The sequence below is a fragment of the Lampris incognitus genome, chromosome 5 (assembly GCF_029633865.1).
Source record: "Lampris incognitus isolate fLamInc1 chromosome 5, fLamInc1.hap2, whole genome shotgun sequence".
Taxonomy (NCBI): Eukaryota; Metazoa; Chordata; class Actinopteri; order Lampriformes; family Lampridae; genus Lampris; species Lampris incognitus.
In genome coordinates this window covers 25,772,149-25,792,709 of record NC_079215.1, presented here as the reverse complement: position 1 = coordinate 25,792,709, position 20,561 = coordinate 25,772,149, and the positions used below count along the sequence as shown (strand labels likewise).

Sequence of the window (20,561 nt, the reverse complement as noted above, 5' to 3'; positions counted from 1 at the left end):
GTTCTCGAATGCTGGAACTCCAGTTTTGAAAGCCCATTGTGTAATCGAGTCAGCCCACGCTGTTTTTCGTTACCATGGAAACCGTTGCTTTATCTCAAAAGCAGTTCTGTGCTTAGCTGTGTGTGTGTGTTTGGGTGTCTGTGTGTGACTGTGCTTGCGTGTATGTGTGGCCAAAAGGAAGAGATGCATATTAATTTCTGAAGTAAGACTGCCACAGCTTTTTGATGCACCGCTCACTATGGCTGCTGCATACTGCCTCTCTCAAGCGACATGATTTACAATAACATCCTGCATCCTGTTCTCCCTCATATCTGTATCTCTCTGCTATTTCCATTACATTGCCCCCTTTCCATGCTCCTTTTCGTGTTTGTCCCCCTTTACCTCTATAACACCCTCTCTCCTTATCCCCCCCCTTCTTTCTTCTGTTTCTCAGATGTCAGTCAGACCTCTGATCATCTGCCTCCTCTTCACGATCAGCTGTACCTCATCACACCCCTCTCTTCCTCCGCGCGGATGCAGTTTGGATGTGGAACCTCCGTACAGAGTGCTGTGTGACCTCGAGTCTGCGTGGGGGGTGGTTTTAGAGGCAGTGGCCTGTGGTGGTGCCATAACCTCCCTGGTTCTCGCTCTTGTCCTTATTGCAAAGCTGCGCTCTATCTACAACCCAGATAGGCGTTCTGGCCTGGGGCCTCTCCTCCTGCTCCTGGCCACCCTCTTGGGTCTCTTCGCCCTCTCTCTGGCTTTCCTAGTGGGGAAGAATCAGGCCCTCTGTGTGGTCCGCAGGGCTCTCTGGGGTCCCCTTTTCGCCCTGTGCTTCTCCAGTTTGCTAGTCCAGGGGATTCGGCTAAGGAGGCTTGTGGCGGGCAAAAGCAGCCCGACTGGCAGCTCCCTGGCTGGGCTTGGTATGGCTTTGGCCCTCGTCCAGGGGATTATCTCTGCTGAATGGGTGCTTCTGACTGTGGTCAGGGAGGGTCACCCGGCCTGTGACTACCCACCGTTAGACTTTGCTCTGACATGCAGCTACACCCTGGGGCTGCTTCTCATAGCCATGGGTATGTCCTTGGGGGTGGTGCTGTGTGGGGGAGAGATGGAGGCCGAGAGAGGGGGTGGAAGGGAGGAAGGCAGGGAAGAACAGAGTGAAAAACAGAGATGGAGGTGCAACGGTATCTGGCTCTTCCTGTCCTGTCTGACATCAGCTTTGCTTTGGGTTTCCTGGCTTGGATTCTACCTCTATGGCAACCAGGGACTGAGGATAAAGGGGAAAGGAGAGCGGTCAGGGGTTGGGGGGAAGAAAGGCATTAAGACTTGGGATGAGCCTGCATTAGCCTTGGCTTTGGTCATCCAGGGCTGGATCCTACTGCTGTTCCATGCCATCCCAGAAGCCCACTTGTGTTTGCGGAGGCCTGCAGAATCTCCCACGCAAGACTACTTTGACACCAGCCAGCCTGCCGCTCCTCCACACTTTGGAGACGAGCCCTCTGCCCACCCTCACCAACCCTTCGGCGACAACCAACCCTATTCTATAGAAGAACACAGTGCAAGTATGTTTTGTGTGTGTGTGTGTGTGTGTGTGTGTGTGTGTGTGTGTGTGTGTGTGTGTGTGTGTGTGTGTGTGTGTGTGTGTGTGTCCAAATTATGTGCGTATTTTTGATAGATAAGGTTAGCACCAGTATCTATCACACTGGCGAGCACAGGAGTCTGGGTCAAGACAACTAACTTACTCGACTTGGGAGGAGGCTATTGTCCTTGTTAGTTTATATAACAAGTATAACACTTGGATCCGGCACAGTGGCTTAGTGGTTAGCACTATTTCTCTGTTTCTTCAAAACAGAGTGTATCTCTGGGTTTCCTCCTGCAATGTGGACATGAATGTTCCATGAATTGAAGTCTCTAAATTGGCTGCAGGTAAGAATTGTGTGTCAGTGACTGTGTGTGGGGTCCCTTCAGTGGACTGGCGGCCTGTCCAGGGTGTCTACTTTACTTCTGTCCCATTCGTCCCCCATTAGTGAACATGACCTAATCACTCTGAATATATGGTTTTACTCTGTTTGGTTTTGTAGCCCTCCGAGGTGGAACATACCACAGCGGCCATGGAAGTATCCGTCCAGGCATCCCCTACCGGGGTCACGTATACCAGCCGACTGAGATGGCCCTAGTCATGAATGGTGGAACAGTAAGAGAACACACACAAACACACACACACACACACACACACACACACACACACACACACACACACACACACACACACACACACACACACACAATAACTGACATACTAATTTACTAGTTACCCATTTATCTCTTGTAGATGCCTACAGCCCCTATAAACTACACTGGAAGACAGCTGTGGTGAGAGGAAAAACTCGGAAGTAGACTCCAAAACAACAGGATACACCGGGGTCACGTGTGTGTGTTGGCAGTAGAATCTCCTCGGACAGATATTCAAAGTATTCTTGAAGCGCTTTTGACTTTACTATTTCAAGTAATGCACGGTGTTTTTTGCCGAGATGCCTTTGCTGCATCTATATCGGGATAGTTGTCCTGAGGAAAATCTAAAAAGCAAAAAGCTCCTGGAATTCCAGTCATTTTCCAGAAAACGTGTGTATATTGTGATGCGTTTTGTTTTTTTCAAGCAAGCAAGCAACCTTACAGTATTAATTAAACACACGGGGGATTAGGTCATGATATGTCTGATGAGGATCAGACACTAATGTGTCCAGCATGCCAGTAAAGTGAAATGACTGAAGTGCGGGGGGATATTGGGACTTTACATCTGCATGTACCATCCACTGCTCTCAGGACACCTCGTTAACTTCCACGCTTGCTTGATCCAACTAACCTTCAGTGTAGTGATACAAAAAGCTTTTCTTTCTCTTTGGCTTTGTTGGAGTAATAATAATAATAATAATAGTCATTACATTTATATAGCGCTTTTCTAGACACCCAAAGCGCTTCACATTGAAGGGGGTAACTCACTTCCACCACCACCAATGTGGAGCACCCACCTGGGTGATGCACGGCAGCCATTTTGCACCAGAACCGCTCACCACGCATCAGCTTGAGGTGGAGAGGGAGGGATCAATGAGCCCATTACATGGGGGGGGATGATTAGGTGGCCAGATGGAGAGAGCCGGGTTAGGAATTTTGCCAGGACACCGGGGAACCCCCAACTCTTTGCGATAAGTGCCATGGGATCGTTAATGACCACAGTGAGTCAGGACCTCGGTTTAACGTCTCACCCGAAGGACAGCATCTCCTACAGCACAGTGTCCCCGTCACTGCACTGGGGCATTGGGATTTGATATTTGTTGTTTTTATTAGGACCAGGGGGAAGACTGCCCGCTACTGCCCACCAACACCACTCCCGGAAGCTACTCAGTTTTTCCCAGGAAGTCTCTCATCCAAGCAGCTATTAGCCAAGCCCTGCTTAGCCTCCGTCATTTGGCAAAGCCAGGGTACATGTTGGTATGGCTGCCGACAATGTATATATGTGACATAGGAGGCGCGCAGGACATTCATGTCAGTTATCTCTCCATTAGTCAGCAAAACTTTCCCATGCACTCCAACTTTACATTGCAAGATGTTGGCCAAGGTTGCTGTCACCGTGTTTTTTTTTTCTTCTTCAAGTCATCTTCTCTCCTCCTTTAGCACTGAGCGAAGTGGGATCTGGTGTAAGTGTATATATCACACATCCTACAATGCCATAAAGCTGTTCTGTAGTTCTAGAGTACCGAGAAGGCTCGGATGTGTATCCAGATAACTTGTTTCAATAGGAATGTATAAACTGTAAGTTCATTGAGGCAAAGTGAGTGTTACAGTAACGGGTTTACTTGCTTGAAATTGTGATTTTGCACTTTACCGGCACTGGTCATCGCAAGGCATCGTCACAATGTGAGATGCCGTTGTTTCTAAAAGCACACTTCAGAGATGACTGTAACATGTCACAATCTATTATCGAATTTGTAGTTTTTTTTCTGCTACTGATATTCATATTGTACAAAATTTCAAGTGTTTTTTGGAATATTTTTGGCCCACTTTCATCAGTCACACTGTAACGAGCGCTCGGTATACAAACAGTGTTTGTGAGCTGTAACTTAGCATTACATTATGTTCGACCGTTTGTAGATCCTTCTTACAAAACCTATCATCAGATATTCTAGAAGGTAACCTGAAGCAATAATCTACCATTCTGAATCAAAAACAGTGTTGACTTTTGGTAAAGGGAAAAAAAATTCTCCCAGTTAAAGCTATTCAGAAGGTTGTCAGACAAGTATTTGATGAATTGATGGGTTCAAGACACCGCACTTTACCAGTACTGTACAATTTGCCTTTCAATTATTTGTGATATATTTGAATTTTACATTCACTGTTTATATGATTGACACTGCTGAGTTTGGCTTGAAATTGATATTGTGTGCAAATTGCATTGATTGATGATCAGTATGTGAAAGTGAAATTAAGAACTTCCTCTTCAATAAGACGTTGCAAACACAAAGTGATGCAAAGATCACCTGAGGATCATTTCAGTGGTAGTGTTGCCAACCCTCGTAAACTGGACCGACAACCCCCTATCAATATCCGACTCCTGGGTTTCTTTCAGTGAGTCCACTTGAGGAATGTTTGACACATTCTGAAAGTTTTGGTGTGTAACGTGTTTGTTTTCTGACCAATACCTTCTTCTATTTTTCCAAACCCAAAGTTGACCCACTTGCTGTGTTCTGGGGTTCCAAATGATGCTTTATTCAGCTTTTACATGAGTATGATCGACATTAGAGTTAGCGTGTAATCATAACGAGATTTTTATGTAATATCGGCACAATTATGTAAATAACACAAACAAATGTGAATAACCCTGTTATTTTCCCGCAGAAACCTTTGAGATAGTATTATCACGTCATAGCAGCGTATTCGGAGTATCTGTACTGGGATTCCCACAAAGTGGTTGACACGCGGGAGCACCTGTTCTTCACTCTGAAACCTTTAACACCTTGTCAACTGACTTTTCCTGGGCCACTTATGAGCCACTGGCTAACCTTACCACAGAACAAGCGGCTTTGCATTTGCAAAGCTTGAAATATGCAGTCAGCTACTAGTGTGTCTCCCAAAAAGAAGTATGACGTTGTTTCGAAACAATGCTTAATCAAGAGACAATAAAATGCTTTAAAAGTTAACACAGTGTAAAGGCTGGGCTTATTTGTTTCCAGGTGTCCTCAAGCCACGTTTCTGCATGAATGTGAATTGAGTGGAATGCTCTTGTTTGTTTTGGGCTACTTCTTGATTCCTTCCATCTTCCACCAATACAGACGGATGATAAATTAAATGAAAAGCCAACATAAAGTGTCTTAGTAAGGTTTTAGTCCACCACGAGCCTCCAGAACAGCTTCAATGCTCCTTCTCATAGATTCTACAAGTCTCTGAACTCTACTTGGAGGGATGGACACCATTCTTCCAAAAGATATTCCCTCATTTGGTGTTTTGATGATGGTGGTGGAGAGCGTTGTCTAACACGTCGGTCCAAAATCTCCAATAGGTGTTCAATTACGTTGAGATCTGGTGACTGTGAAGGCCATAGCATATGCTTTACACCATTTCATAGTCATCAAACCATTCAGTGACCCCTTGTGCCCTGTGGATGGGGGCATTGTCACCCTGGAACAGACCACTCCCATCAGGATAGAGATGTTTCATCATAGGGTAAAGGTGATCCCTCAGAATAACTTTGCATTGATTTGTAGTGACCCTGCCCTCTTAGGGGGCAAGCGGACCCAAACCATGGCAGGAAAATGACCCCCACGGCATAACAAAACCCCCGGATCCCCCTCATTGTAGGGGTCGAGCCTTCAGGTCCTTCCTCTCATTTGTCACCCGTACTTGTCCCCCACCCCATGGGTTTGTCACACTGTAGTACTTAGTGGCCACCTCAAGGTGGGAGTCTAACAAAAAGTATCAGTAAAGCAACAAAACGAACCAGTCACCTCGGCAATCATGTTTCTCCTACCACGTGGGCAGCGAGAGGGTTTATATAGTGCTTTGCTAAACAAATTGTGGGAGCTGATCCACGTACCGTGGGCAGGGGACGTCATGATGCTGTTGGCTTGTTACTCTGCAACTTTGGGGGCCACAAAGCAAACTGGCTTTTCTACATATCCCAAATCAACGTCTTATTTCCAAAATGTACCATCTGGATTTGGGATTATCTCGATGTCACCGACTGAATTTAAATTACGCGAAATGTAAATTTAACAAACGACTGAATTTAAATTACGCGAAATGTAAATTTAACAAACGCAGCTTGGCGTTTCCTCTTGTGTATGGCGATGTATTTTGATGTCAGTTTGAAATACGTCCGAGTAAATCTTCTCCAGTCAGTCACGAAGTCGCACACTGTCCCGGCCTGTCTTGGCATTTCCCTTGCTCCTCTATCTCAATTTCAGTCTCCCTTTTCCGTTCATTTACATCCAACGAGGAGCCACTCCAACACGACCTACTTTTTCAAAGCGCACAAACGTGTTAGTGTCAGTGACGATTATTAGATGATTTTGAACCACATAATTTATTTGGAAACGCATAAACAAGAGTATCTGCCATACACGTGAGCTGTTTGTCGCCGGTGAGCTAAATTGGTAGGATACAATTTACGGAAGCGAACGTGTTGCTAACGACGCTTTCTAAGTCACTGACAGGAATACATCAGAACTACTTCCGGGTTATGGAGGAAAACACTATTCAATGAACGTCTCAGCCGGCGCATACGCTGAATGCCCCGCTCAGTTTAAGCGGCGCGTATGCCCACCTCGACCACATGGCTGATAGAAACACAACAGAGTAAGACTTGATGCCAAGCAACAATGCAATCTTAAATTGATTAATGTAGTCAGCGTATTTGCTTAATGCGTTGCGTCTTTGTGGCATCGTTATCTCATCAACGACTAATGACACAATAAAGCTCTTAAAGATCACTCTGACGTATCTATGCTTTAAGGTGACGCATCCTCCCGCGTGCACCCTCCCTTTAAGAGATGTGCTCCTCCCTCGCCGCTCGTCATCACTTCTCGCCGGACTGTGCGTTCACACGCTTCCATGTATGCACGCTTATGATAGAAGTAAGTACATTGGTGCCCTTTACCGTTCTGTGGCCACGTGCACGTCGATAGCTAAACATTGTGATTCTTTATATTCATTTGATGTACTAACTAACTATGCCTACAGCTATGCAACGCGTAATTAGTTAAACTTTTGTTGGAAGGAAGGTCTCGACTGCCGAGTGGCTTCTGTTTGCAATGCGTCATTCTTGGATTAGTCATGGTCATCTGGGAATGGCAAATTCCAGTTTTTTTCTTGCATTTAGTGAAGTATATCTCGCATCAACGCGACTGGTCCTCAGCGACGTGTACAGCAAGCCTCAATTCCCCTTACAAAATCTGCATCAATACTACAGGAAGTAGCGTGCCGGGGGGGTTTTCAGTCGGGGCCCTCAGTAACGAACTGCACCCTTACCCCCCCCCCCCCCCCCACACACACACACACACACACACACACACACACACACACACACATTTCTCCTATAGGTACCAACACAGCCACATACGAAATACAATCTCACGCACTATCATCATCGGCGGTCGAGTATGACTGTCCTTCTAGGTCCTTGTGGGTCTTCAGGTGGGCGTAGAGGCCGATCCTGGAGCTGCATATTTTGGGGCAATGTGGGCAAGGATGTGAGGAAGTGGTTTGGGCCTTTCTGGTAACTCACTCCTCTCTGAGTCTGTGCTTGTTTTCAGCAGCACTGTGGATGTCAATCAGTCAATCAAGTTGCATTTTATATCAGCTCAGGACATTTAGTGCATAATTCCCCCTTTCTCCATCCTATATTGGTTATCTGTTAGTTATATATCATGGTTGTAGCACCTAGCACCCTCACAGACAACCAGTGTCCAGGCCTCCCTGTTTTTTGCTGCTTGTTCCCAGGTGTTAAGGTCGATGTCAAACTTTTTGATGTGGGCCTTGATGTTATCTTATCTTTATACTGCTTATTTTGTCCTCCTGGGGCACAGCGTCCTGTCACACGCTGAGAGTAAAGGACTTGTTTTGGGAGGCAGGAGTCAGACATGCGGAGGACATGGCCAGTCCATCTCAGCTGATGTTGAGCAATTATAGTAGGCATGTTGGCCTCCTCGAGGGTGCTTAAGTTGGTGCACTTATCCTCCCAGCTGATCTGAAGGATCTTCCTGAGGCATTGCTGTTGGTATGCCTTGAGTGCCTTCAGGTGCCTGCTATATGTGGTCCATATTTCTGACCCATACAGAAGGGTGGGCAGCACTGCCGCTTTGTACACCAGATTTTTTTTGTTTTGACTTGAAGGTCACGGTTTTCAAAAACCCTTTTACTCAATCTTGTGAAGGCCTGGCTGGCACAACTGAGATGGTGGTGTATTTCAATGTCAGTGTTGGCTTTTGAGGAGAGAAAGCTGTCAAGATATGGGAACTCTTCCATGTTTTTGAGTCTGGTGTTGTCGTCTACAGAGATGGATGGGGGCAGAGCAGGCATATTTCTGTTGGCTGGGGGTTGGTAGAGGATATAGGTCTTTTTCTGTGTTAATGGCCAGGCCAAGCTGCTTGTATGCCTTTGCAAAGGCATCCAGTATGCTCTGTACGTATATCCACTATGTATGCACTATATCCACTACTAGGTCAACACCAACCAGACATTCGATCTTCAGCAACCGCAACACAAACCTCTGTGCACTATAGCAGCTATTGCAGCATCCCCATCAGATCTTCCTTTATGTCACTCGGCAACCAGATTGCACTCACACACACTACATGGCAAAAAAACAACTAGAGGAGTGCACTCAGTAAGGTGCAGATCTTCGCCAGGCATAGCTCCCCTTCTCCAGTGTTCCAACTTGGTGACAAACCACACTTTTTTTTTTTTGCCTAGCGGGAGAAGGGGTCCCATTGTGTTTAAAAGTCATGGTTTTCATGATATAAAATGTAGTCGAGTTACTTTTCATTCTAAAGCAATAAAACAGTGGTAAGAAAACATAGCTCATGTTTTATTGTAGCTACTGAGGTGATTTCGAGCTGTGGCTGTGATTAATCCTACTCTTGAAATTGTATTTTTATAGCAGAGTTTTAACTTTGGAGTCTATGCCACCTCCACTTCTAATCCCCCTCATGATGTCTGTTAAACAAACATGGTGGCGAGGTGAATAAAGCAAATTATTTTAGGTTAATCCAGCATTCCTTCAGTTCTGCTGTGAGGAGATCAGCAGTGAATGATTTGCTGACTTACGAAATACGATCGATGTCTCATTTACTTTCAGCACTCATACCTGAATACATAATGGGCACTGTCGCCACCCGATCAAATCAACAGCGTGCATGTGTTCAGCGACAGAGAGCAGCGTTGGTCGAAGTATCTAGAGGAGGGTTCCCCAATGGCCAAATCATGTCATGCATGCCAAGCCAAGGGCCAAAATGTCTGGGGGGTGGGGTGGGGGGGTTCCATGCACCAGCAAAAGTTGTTGTCATTGCTGCTATTATTATTATTATTATTATTATCCCTGATTGGCTGAGGAGCAGCAGGACTGAAGGAAAGAGAGGGCATGAGAGAACAAGAAAAAGAGTAAGGGAGAGAGAGAGACAATGTGGGGATATGAGGATCACAACAGGGCAAAGGAAGAATTATCAATGATGTGTGCTCTGAAGGCATAATGATTGCACAATATGACAATAACATACCGCAAGTATAAAAACATGCATGAGCACACACACACACACACACACACACACACACTAAAATGAGTGTACTGATATGGGATTTCCCGACTTGGATGTCACACATGACACAGGTTGGCAAAGCAGCACTTGCAAGTTGGAGCTCTGCCTCCTGTCTTTCCCAAATCTCTCTGTTTTAGTAATGTCTAACCTTTTCATTTGGTTAGTTTCTATAATTTTTCACTTTATCAGATAGGATTGTGGCAACAGACAACTAATATAATTGTGTAGGAAATTGCACGCGGTTTTCAGATTGGCATTATTACCTGTTCAAGTTCTGAGGACTCTATCTTCAGACTTGCTTTCATCTGTGATTTATGATGTTTGTTTTTCTTCCCCTTTTGTGTCTGTCTAAATCGGAGAGTACTGCTGGCGTCGTGTGTGGTTGCCGCTTTTCCTTCTCGTAGCCCCCCTTCCCAGCCACCCCTGTATGTCTGTGCTATGTTTATCTGTTGTCTTGTTTCACCCCGTTTATTGTAAAGTGACTCTGAATGTTAGAAAAGCGCTATATACGTCGTATTTGTTATTATTTATTGTTAATATTGGATGGAGAAAGGGGGGATTATGCAGTAAATGTCCTGAGCTGATTAGATTAGACTGTACAGCTGAAGAAAAAGACCCAATACACTGAGCAACATTAGAAGCTATACTAGCAATAAGGATCTCAGTCTTATGTGTTTAGCTGTAAAAATTTGTTAGCCATCTAGGCCTTAATGGCAGGCATAAAAGGGACATACAGCTGAATATCATCAGCATAACGGTGCCATGAAATACCTTTCAAATTTGCTAATAATATGACCTAAGGGTCACCTTTCTGTGTGTGTGTGTGTCAGCCCTGTGATGGTCTGGTGGCCTGTCTGTCCAGGGTGTCTCCCCGCCTGCCGCCCAATGACTGTTGGGATAGGCTCCAGCATCCCTGTGACTCTGAGTAAAGATAAGCGGTTTGGATAATGAATGAATGAATATTAGTAGTAGTAGTGATAATTTAGGCCTGGGATTCTTAAAACCTCTGTTGAGGGTCACACAATTAAAAAAAATGCACTCTTGAAACAAAATAAGTTGAAAACCATCCATTTAATTATGGACAAAAATAAATGGATGTTCATTCACCAATCAGTGAGACAAGTGAGAGTGACGGGATGAGGCAATCCTCCCGAAGTTGGGCCTGTTTTCTGTTGTGGCAAGCCTGAGGCACTGGCCAAGATGCGCATTGGGGAGTCTTTTTTTTTCTTCCTGGTTCTTGATTGGGTTCATTGAAGTAAACGATGACTCACATTATGTACATGGAGGGAAAATTGTGAGTAGGAGCATTGCGATAGCTGTCATGTTTTTGAATCGAGCTTGGGGAACCATGTTGACGCAAAAGTCACTCACGTCAACGTCCTTGTGTTCTGCTTTGAGCAAATCAGATGTTGCCATCTCCAAGACCTCCATCTGAAGAGTTGCCTCATCTATGGATGATGCAAGCCTTTTGGACTCTGCAGTCCACTGGCCATCAGCCGAAATGGAGAACAGCTGTCTCAGGAAGAGGAGGATGTCTCAACTAGGAGTTAAGGGTAGCTTTCAAATCATTCCTTGAAGTTTTCTGCCAGGCTCATCATGAAATCCTTCATCGCTGGATCCTCCTGCATTTCGTTCTTCTCACAATGCTCCCGCAGACGTGGAAAGTGCAACTTTCTCCCGTGAATGTTTCTCCAAAATGTTCACATTTGACCAGAAAGCTTCAACCGCCTTGTACATGTCTGCAACAGTGTGGCTCCTGCCTTGTAATTGCAGATTAAGGTGATTTAGATGAGACCTGACGTCACATGAAGAAATAACGTGCCATCACCTTATTGTGGCTTAAAACCCTCTGATATTCTTGGGCGTTTTGGCTCCACAGTCCAGATAAAAATGACACAAGCTCATTGCGCAGGTTGCACATCCTCTCCAACACATGGCCTTTGCTTAGCCAGTGACCATCATTATGCAGAAAAAGATCCTTGTGTTCTGCTGACATTTCCTTCAGCAATGCTCTGAAAAGGTGATGTTGCAGACTAGAACTCTCACGAATGAAGTTTACCAGTCTTGTCAGAGTATCCATCGCCTCTTTCATTTCCCCACACAGTTTAGTGCACACAGCTGATTTGTGAATAATGCAATGAAATGCTAAGCGCTGGATTAACAGCGGCAAGCCTGCTTACAAAGCCCTTGTGTTGTCCCACCATTGACTGAGCCCCATCGGTGACAACGGACCCAATTTTGCTCACATCCAAGCCATTCTTCTCAAAGAACTGTGTTAATTCATTTAAGATAATTTCTCCAATTGTGCACCCAGGCAGAGGAAGCAAACAAAGTAAATAAGTAGCTCTTCCCAAAAGGTCTTCCCATCAAAAGAATCTTGGGAACACAGATGGCTGTTGCATATTGGTTCGGTTATGGGACGAGTCTGTGGCTCATGATATGGCTTCTGTTGTCTTCAAATTGGTGAGTAGATTGGAAAAACACTACTCCGCTGAAAGTTCTACTCTCTTTGTTGCCGTGTTAGCCGACAATGGCACCTGCTTTAATAGCTCCGTAATCATTTTCTTGTTTTTCTCATCACGGCTTAAAACTTCGCTAACCATATCAGTGGTACACATTTTAATCAACTCGGCATCAGCGAATGGCTTCTTGGCTTTAGCAAGGTTCCACGAAACATGCAATGATGCAGCTGTTGCACTCTCTTGTGCCGATGTTGATTTACAGATGGTAGAAACAGAGTGTTTGTGTGATGTTGTCATATTTGCTATTTTTTTGTTTGCAGTGACCTGATTTTGTAGGGTAGTTGGCATTAAAACTGGCAGCATGGGCGTCTGGGTAGCATAGCGGTCTATTCTGTTGCTTAGTAACATGGGGATCGGCGGTTCGAATCCCCATGTTACCTCTGGCTTGGTCGGGCGTCCCTACAGACAATTGGCTGTGTCTGCGGGTGGGAAGCCGGATGTGGGTATGTCCTGGGCGCTGCACTAGTGCCTCTGCTGATCAGTCGGGGTGTCTGCTCGGGGGGAGGGGGAACTGGGGGTAATGGCGTGATCCTCCCATGCACTACGTCCCCCTGGTGAAACTCCTCACTATCAGGTGACAAGAAGCAGCTGGCGACTCCACATGTATCAGAGGAGGCATGTGGTAATCTGCAGCCCTCCCCGGATAAGCAGAGGGCGTGGAGCAGCGACTGACACAGCTTGGAAGAGTGGGGTAATTGGCCAAGTACAGTTGGGGAGAAAAAGGGGGGGGGGGACTGGCAGCATGCATAGTGCTGAAGTGCCGCTTTAGAATTTCTGCTTTGCAGATAGCTACAGTCTGAATGCATATCAAGTAGGTCAGTTTGGCATTGGCGTGGTCGGGCAAAATAAAACAAAACTGATCTGTCCAGTCAGATTTGAACTGATGGTTTTCCTGGTCGACTTTCCGCTTTTTCGTGCAGGCCATGTTCTTGGTTTTGGACAGATATTGATTATCAGTGACTTAGCCGGTGAGTGGTTCTGTCTTGACAAGGACTGTAGAGAAAGAAAGCCACTTTATTTTGTCATTGTGCAGTTGTTCTGTTACAATTAAATTTGTTCTCTGTATTTAACCCATCCTATTGTATAGGAGCAGTCGGCAGCTGCAGTGCCAGGGGAACAACTCCACTTCTTCTTTCCACTGCCTTGCTCAGGGGCACAGACAGGAGTATTAAACCTAACATGCATGTCTTTTTGATGGTGGGAGGAAACCGGAGCACCCAGAGGAAACCCACACAGACAAGGGGAGAACATGCAAATTCCACACAGAAAGGACCATGGATGGCCTGGGGTTCAAACCCAGGACATTCTTGCTGTGAGACAATAGCGCTAACCACTGGGTCACCGTGTTGCCCCCCCAAATGTAGAGTACATCTTACATCTACGTGCGCTCTACAGCACAGGTCAAGTGTACGGTGTGGGGTGAGGTCAAATTAAAGTAGAGCAGCGCACCCTTTATTTCACATGTTGCACACTTTATTTCATGTTTCGACAGGTGCATTAGTGCCAGTGGGTCGGCACGGGCCAGACATTTGGCTCTCTCGGGCCGATCCTGGCCTGCGGGCCACTTATTGGGTTTCAAGGAGATGGAGAGTGAATGGGAGGGAGAGGGAGTGGCAATGGTGAAAACAAATGCTTAATCACCACAACCACGAGAGGTTCTTGATCATACAGTCTTAACTGTGCACAAAATATTTTAGGCTGATAGGTACAGTAATTTGTGAGATTAGCTACGGATAGACACGCATGCAACCAAATGCATAATACCCTCCAGGCTACCAGCGGAGATAACAAACAAGTTTTCACAATTGATGTAGTTTTCACCAGTCACTTGCGCAACTTCAACAAATTCAGGCAAGTATAGCCACGATCTTATCAGTTCACCACCTTCAGTCCAACAAGAAAAATATGCACACCAACCTGGAGTTGAAGTTCCACCTCACTTCAGATACTCGTGGCAGCCTTCTCTGGCAAAATTTATCCAGTAATTTAGTCCGTTTGGGAGAATGTGTAAAAGAAATGCAGACAGTCCTACCAAATTCGTAAAAAACACAAAATAGATCAGCAACAAGATCGTCGGTAGCTGTGAATGTGGCGGCCATTGCGCTTAGTTCACTCACAACCTGCCAAAGGTTCAAGCTCAAAGTTGATTGCGACACCGGGGCTGCCACCGATACATCGCAGGGCCCCTGGGACATTCTGTCACTACACATCAAACTTTGATTGGCTGATGATATGACCACTCAAAGTTGTAATCAGTTTGCAGCTTTGGGCTTCAATGAAAGGCTAGCAATACAAACTAGTGCTGTTCCAAGGAGCTGTGATGCATTTAGATGACATGGGAAATCCCTGCTCTGCCCCAGGAGAAAATTAATTTAATTCGGACACATTTCAGGCACACTTCAATTTAACTACGAAAAAAAAATTAGGATTTTGACAGGACCAGCAGAGACGGCCCTAACAGCCCACCACTGGCTACTGATGATATAGATTTGTGTTTGATTTCAGACAGACTCTGATGAGGATGTGATCTTTGTGTCAGAGAAGTCTGTTCTTCGGTCCAGTGAGATTGTCATCGAAGAGGCACTGTCCCAGTACGTGTGTGTGTGACAGCACACAGGGCATGTGTGACGCGTCAGTGCAGTAGTACTGGGGCAGTAGTGCTTGTAGTTAGTGCATGCTGCTTCTGCTTGCTTCTTTCTGTTTTCAGCTACTGCCGCCAGCTAGCCGTCTTGTAGGGGGTGAAAAGAGGAGCCGAGTGCGTAAGTCTCCTCCTGCCGGTACATAGCCTCTCCATCGCCAAGACTTCTGCAGTGCCTCCTCGTGGCCACACATGGTAACTGGGTACTCTGCGGTCCCAGGCCAAACTGCAGGGGATCTCGGAGCAGCAGTGGGCCCCAGAGAGAAGGCGCGCAGGCCCACCGGTGTGTGGACACGCCCTGGCGTCTCTCAACCACTGCCCCAGCTATGGGTTAATCGCAAATAAGTCCTCAACGGCGGAGTGGGCGGAAGATGGTGGCTGTGAGGATCACCACAGTGGCCGCAAAGGCGGAAGAAGGCTGCAGCAAAGAAGGGCCCCCAGTTGTCTTGGTCTCCATGCCACTGGATCCTGGCCTTTCTATGCCAAGGACTGTGTGGAGGCTGCCTGTGCACCAGCCTCCCCACATTAAAAGATTCCATGCACAGGCGTCCTCCCGAAAGGGAATCAGACCGTTAACACAAGCGCAGACTCAGAAAGGAGGGAGTTTCCACCAAAAAGGCCAAAACCAATCCCACAATTACCACTGCCCACCCCTGCCCACACTGCACCAAAATATGCGGCTCCAGGATTGGCCTCTTCGCCCACCTGAAGACCCACAAGGACCAAGAAGGAGGACAGTCATACTCAACCCCGAGTGACCGCCGATGATGATGATGACTGTCCCAGAGGAGCAGATGATCAGAAGCAGGATGGTTTTTACCATACATGTGTAATGGGCGCTGGAAATTATATTTGGCTAACTGGTGCTGACATTTTACAGGACATTTAGAAATTACAGGGTTTATACACTAGGTGTAAGGCAAAAAAAAAAAATGTTGTGCAGAGAGAAGTTGGAAATGGCTATGGGTAGGGAGTGGTTTCCAGCATGCAACTAGGAGGTTTAGTAGAACAAACCAACTTGAGGCACTAATGTTAACTAACTCTAAATTACAAGCATCAGCCAGGACAGGTTTGATGCCCACAGCACAATTTATGCTGTGCAGTGGCTCAGTGGTTGGCACTGTTTCCTCACAACAATAAGGTCCTGGGTTCGAACCCCAGGCCGTCCCAGGTCCGTTCTGTGTGGAGGTTGCATGTTCTCCCCATGTCTGTGGGTTTCCTCCCACCATCAAAAGACATGCATGTTAAGGTTATATCCTGCCTGCGCCTCTGATCAAGGCAATGACAAAGAACTGGAGTTGGTCCATGGGTGCTGCACTGCGGCTGCCCACTCCAAGTGTACACGGCTGCCCACTGTTTCTAGTGTGTGTAGAGAGTATGGGTTAAATGCAGAGAATGAACTTCATTGTACGTACAGTGCCAAAGCATCTTTTTCTGTATGCAAATTACAACGATCCCCCTGAGTGGTAAACCCTGCATAATGTAAAGCAAGCAATTACTTAAGTAGGAAGCCTAAAAAAATTAAAAATCGCACACAGAAGGAGGAGAGATCGGGGCGTCTGGGTAGCGTGGCGGTCTATTCCATTGCCTACCAACGCGGGGATCGTCGGCTCGAATCCCCGTTTTACCTCCGGCTTGGTTGAGTGTCCCTACAGACACAATTGGCCGTGTCTGCGGGTGGGAAGCCGGATGTGGGTATGTGTCCTGGTCGCTGCACTAGTGCCTCCTCTGGTCGGTCGGGGCATCTGTTCGGGTGAGGGGGACTGGGGGGAATAGCGTAATCCTTCCACGTGCTACGTCCCCCTGGTGAAACTCCTCACTATCGGGTGAAAAGAAGCAGCTGGTGACTCCACATGTATCAGAGGAGGCATATGGTAGTCAGCAGCCCTCCCCGGATCAGCAGAGGGGGTGGAGCAGTGACCGGGATGGCTTGGAAGAGTGGGGTAATTGGCTGGTTACAATTAAGGAGGAAAAAGGAGCAGAGTTCAACAAGTCTGATAAAGTACAGGGTGTTGTGTATATTGGAAAAAAAACGTGCTTGTGGAGGACTGAGGAGATGCATCCTTCAGCTCACTGTCTTTAGTGTGTCAATACTGTTGGTGAATTTGTAGTTTGAGATTATGCTTCAAAGATCTTTCCTACTATATAAATTCTGATATATCCTTAAGGGAAAAACACTGGACCCATAGAAAGACATGGATCTTGAGCCCCAGCTCAAGCAACCAGCCAGATGATTGGTTTGTTTCTATGACACACACAATTCATTTACTATTACACACACACACATGATCACTCTGCAGCCTTTGTGTTTTTTGTCTCTTTCAAGACAGTAGGTACTTATAAAGTTGAAATATTTCTATTTTCCAGGCAAGCCAGAAGATGGTTGCTGTGGAGATACCAGTGGTTAAAGTCAAAAAGAAGTCGGAGGCTGCCAGCGGAGATGAGAGAGTTGAGGACAAGAAGGTTAAGAAAGAGAAGAAAAAACGAAAAAACGAAAAACTTGAGGGAGAGGAGGAGTGCATAGGAGAAGCACAAAAGGAGAAGAAGAAAAAGAATAAAGGTGAGAACATTGTGAAGGTGGAGGGGTCCTCAGACTGTAATGGAAATATTAAAAAACAAGCAAAGGAGAAAAAGAAGAAAGCTGCTACCAATGACGCAAATGATGCCAGCAGTCACCATGACAGAGAGAATGAAACGGACAGTGAAATCGGCAAAAAGAAGAAAAACGGTAAACAAATCGCCGATGACGACTTTATCAAAGTTGAGGAAGTTGATGTTGGAGAAATTTCTCAGTGCACAATAAAGGAAGGTCAAATGGAAAATGAGGAGAAAAAACAGAGGAAAAAGAAGTTCATGCCGGAAAAGGAATCCGGACCAGCGGAGGGAAATATAAATGTAGATGGAGGAGAGAAAGAGGGGAGAGAAGGAAAAGTAGAGGTGAAAACTTCAAAGAAAGCCAAGAAAGGTCAGGCAAATGATTTTACACTCGCTGTGGAGACTGGACAGCAAAGTCACAAAAGGAGAAAAAAGACCACCGACCCTGAAGAAGGAGAGGATGGAGTAATGGTTGCAAAAAAGAAAGCTAAAAAGACATTGGATCAGAATGCAGAGAGTTTAGGGGCATCAGAGGGAGAGACTGGGGTAGTCATAGAAGAAATGGTGAAAAAGAAGACAAAAAAGGTGAAGACGAAGCTTCAAGCTGCAACCAAGGAAGAGGCAAAGAAGGCTGAAACGCTGGAGGTCCAACAGAAAACCAAGAAGAAGAAAGCACACTTTACCTCAGCCGAGGATGACTCTGAAGCTAAAGTGAAGGAAGAGGTGGAGGAGAAAGAAATAAAAAAGAAGAGAAAGAAGAGTAAAAATAAGAAAGGCATAAAGAATAAGGGGGGAAAAGATTCTGAAGAGGAAGAGCCTAGTGGAGTGGAAGGGAGAGAACCAAAATGGAAGAAGATGAAAAAGATAAGAGAGGAGGACCAACTATTATCCCATGAGACAGAAGCCAAGAAGGTAGGCCTGGGAACAGAAACATCTGTCATAACGGCGAGCAACACAAAAAGCAAGAAAAAGAAGGCAAAGAGGAGCTTCTCTGAGGTAGAAAAAGAAGTGGAGGAGGATGAAGACACACAGGAGACTAGTCGAGTCATGACAAAGAAGATCAAAAAATTAGAGCAGGTTTCTTATAAAGAACAGGAAGCCCAAGGGGTGAGTGTGTACAGTCAGAGGCCATTAATACCACCTATATATAGTGTTTGTGTGTTTAGTTATCTGTTGTGTCATTCGTGTCCCAGGCAGCCCCCCAGGTAGATGCGGTTTTCCGGTCAGAAAAGATTGGAAACACAGACATGCCCATCAGCCAGGTAGGCCTTTAAATCTCTTAGTCAAATACATTTCAGTTATAAAATGTGCCCTCACTGAGACTTTATTCTCCTTATCCAATCATTCCATTTTTTTTTTACTGTGCATCTGATAATGTTTGTCTCGTGAGTCATATAACATATGTCATTACAGCTTGTACTGAGATTCATTGTATTTTCATGTCCCCCCCCCCGAAAAATTAACTTGTCTACGTTGTTTGCAGAAAGGGCAGATCTGCTGACACTAAGCTCTGGTTTATCTGTGTTTGCCATAACTATGAGGCTGTGCTAAAATACCGGCAATCTCTTTGTGGCGTGCGTGCATGCTTAGTGGGTACCTGAACGTACAGCATCTGGCCCTTTGTGAAAGTTGCTAGGGGGGAAACTCTTTTGATTTTTTTTTAAAAGAAATGTTTTTAATTCCCCACACTAAAACGTTCTGCACGTGCAGTTGATAAAACGGCGCTGCATTAATTCAATACACAAGCGTGCCAAACCGAAAGACCCCTACTGAAAATTTTTGGTACAAATACATGTACCATAACAGCCCTAGCTGCATGAGATAAAATATCAAAAACTTTTCAAGATCCTCGCTGAGATTTTGATTTTCCTAACCCAATCTATTCCTTTTTCTTTTTTTTTTAACCTTGCATCCGATAGTGTTTATAGTCCTGTGAGTCATATCTGTACTATGTGAGATGAAATATGACTTCTTTGCCAGGTTATGCAGTTTCAAGAGCTGCTTAGATATCCATTATCCAAACCACTTATCCTGCTCAGGGTCGTGGGGATGCTGAAGCTTATCTCAGCAGTCATTGGGTGGTAGGCTGGGGAGACACCCTGGACAGGCCATCACAGGGCGGACACACAGATACAGACATACACTCGCACCTAGGGACAATTTAGTACAGCCGATTCACCTGATCTACATGTCTTTGGACTGTGGGAGGAAACCGGAGCACACGAAGGAAACCCAAGCAGACACGGGGAGAAGATGCAAACTCCACACAGAATGACCTGGGATGACCCCCAAGGTTGGATTACCCCGGGGTTCGAACCCAGGACCTTCTTGCTGTGAGACAACCGCGCTAACCACTGCGCCACTGTGCCGCCCCTGCTTAGATATATCTTTTATTTACATCGGTGAAGAAAAGAGGCCGGGACTCAAGTAGAATTACCCTTATGGAAGATGGAAATCTGCATTCGACAAGACTGTTGCTCCTTGTGTCATGTTATATGCGCCATGACAACTTCAAGAAATGAGTAATATAAGCTATTTCATCTTATAGGAAAGAAGACTGGCTGTCCAGACGGAGACTGACAAAGCATCTCATCCTCAAGTACCAGCTAAACTTGGGGTTGGTATCAACAAAGCAAAACCCATAATTGTCCCTTTGAGATTTTTTTTTTCCTCATGCTTTCTGATGTATATCCCCAATATTTATGCTCCTCAGGGCTTTGGCCAGTGGGGCACTGCCCAGTTCGACAGCTCCGAGAAACAGCAAAAATTCCTGCGGCTAATGGGTGGATTCAAGAAGGGCTTTCAGTCAACTGGGGCGAGCAGTGGACCAGCAAACATGGCACTGAATAAGGAGGGACAGCACAGCTTACAACAAGGACTCCTAGGAGAGTTTGAGCGCGCTCAGTCCAGACGCATGGACTACAGCAGCAAGGGCGCTGGACTTGGGTTTGCAGCACCATCCAACAAGAAGTTCTCTATTGACATCGATGCATGTCGATCAGTCCGTTTTGATACTTGATG

At 45.8% G+C, this 20,561-nt stretch overlaps 2 protein-coding genes across 2 annotated transcripts; both read left to right on the top strand.

Annotated features, from left to right (window-relative positions):
- Window positions 1–433: 433 nt before the first annotated feature.
- On the top strand, window positions 434–2,356 carry gprc5bb (G protein-coupled receptor, class C, group 5, member Bb). Its single transcript, XM_056281044.1, has 3 exons — window positions 434–1,541; window positions 2,061–2,173; window positions 2,312–2,356. The coding sequence occupies exons 1-3, from the start codon at window positions 434–436 to the stop codon at window positions 2,354–2,356; spliced, it is 1,266 nt and encodes a 421-aa protein (XP_056137019.1).
- A 4,715-nt stretch (window positions 2,357–7,071) lies between these two features.
- knop1 (lysine-rich nucleolar protein 1) lies at window positions 7,072–20,561 on the top strand. Its single transcript, XM_056280363.1, has 5 exons — window positions 7,072–7,106; window positions 17,313–18,647; window positions 18,734–18,802; window positions 20,089–20,157; window positions 20,254–20,561. Exons 1-5 carry the CDS (start codon window positions 7,098–7,100, stop codon window positions 20,557–20,559), a joined length of 1,788 nt encoding a protein of 595 aa, XP_056136338.1. The 5' UTR covers window positions 7,072–7,097; the 3' UTR covers window positions 20,560–20,561.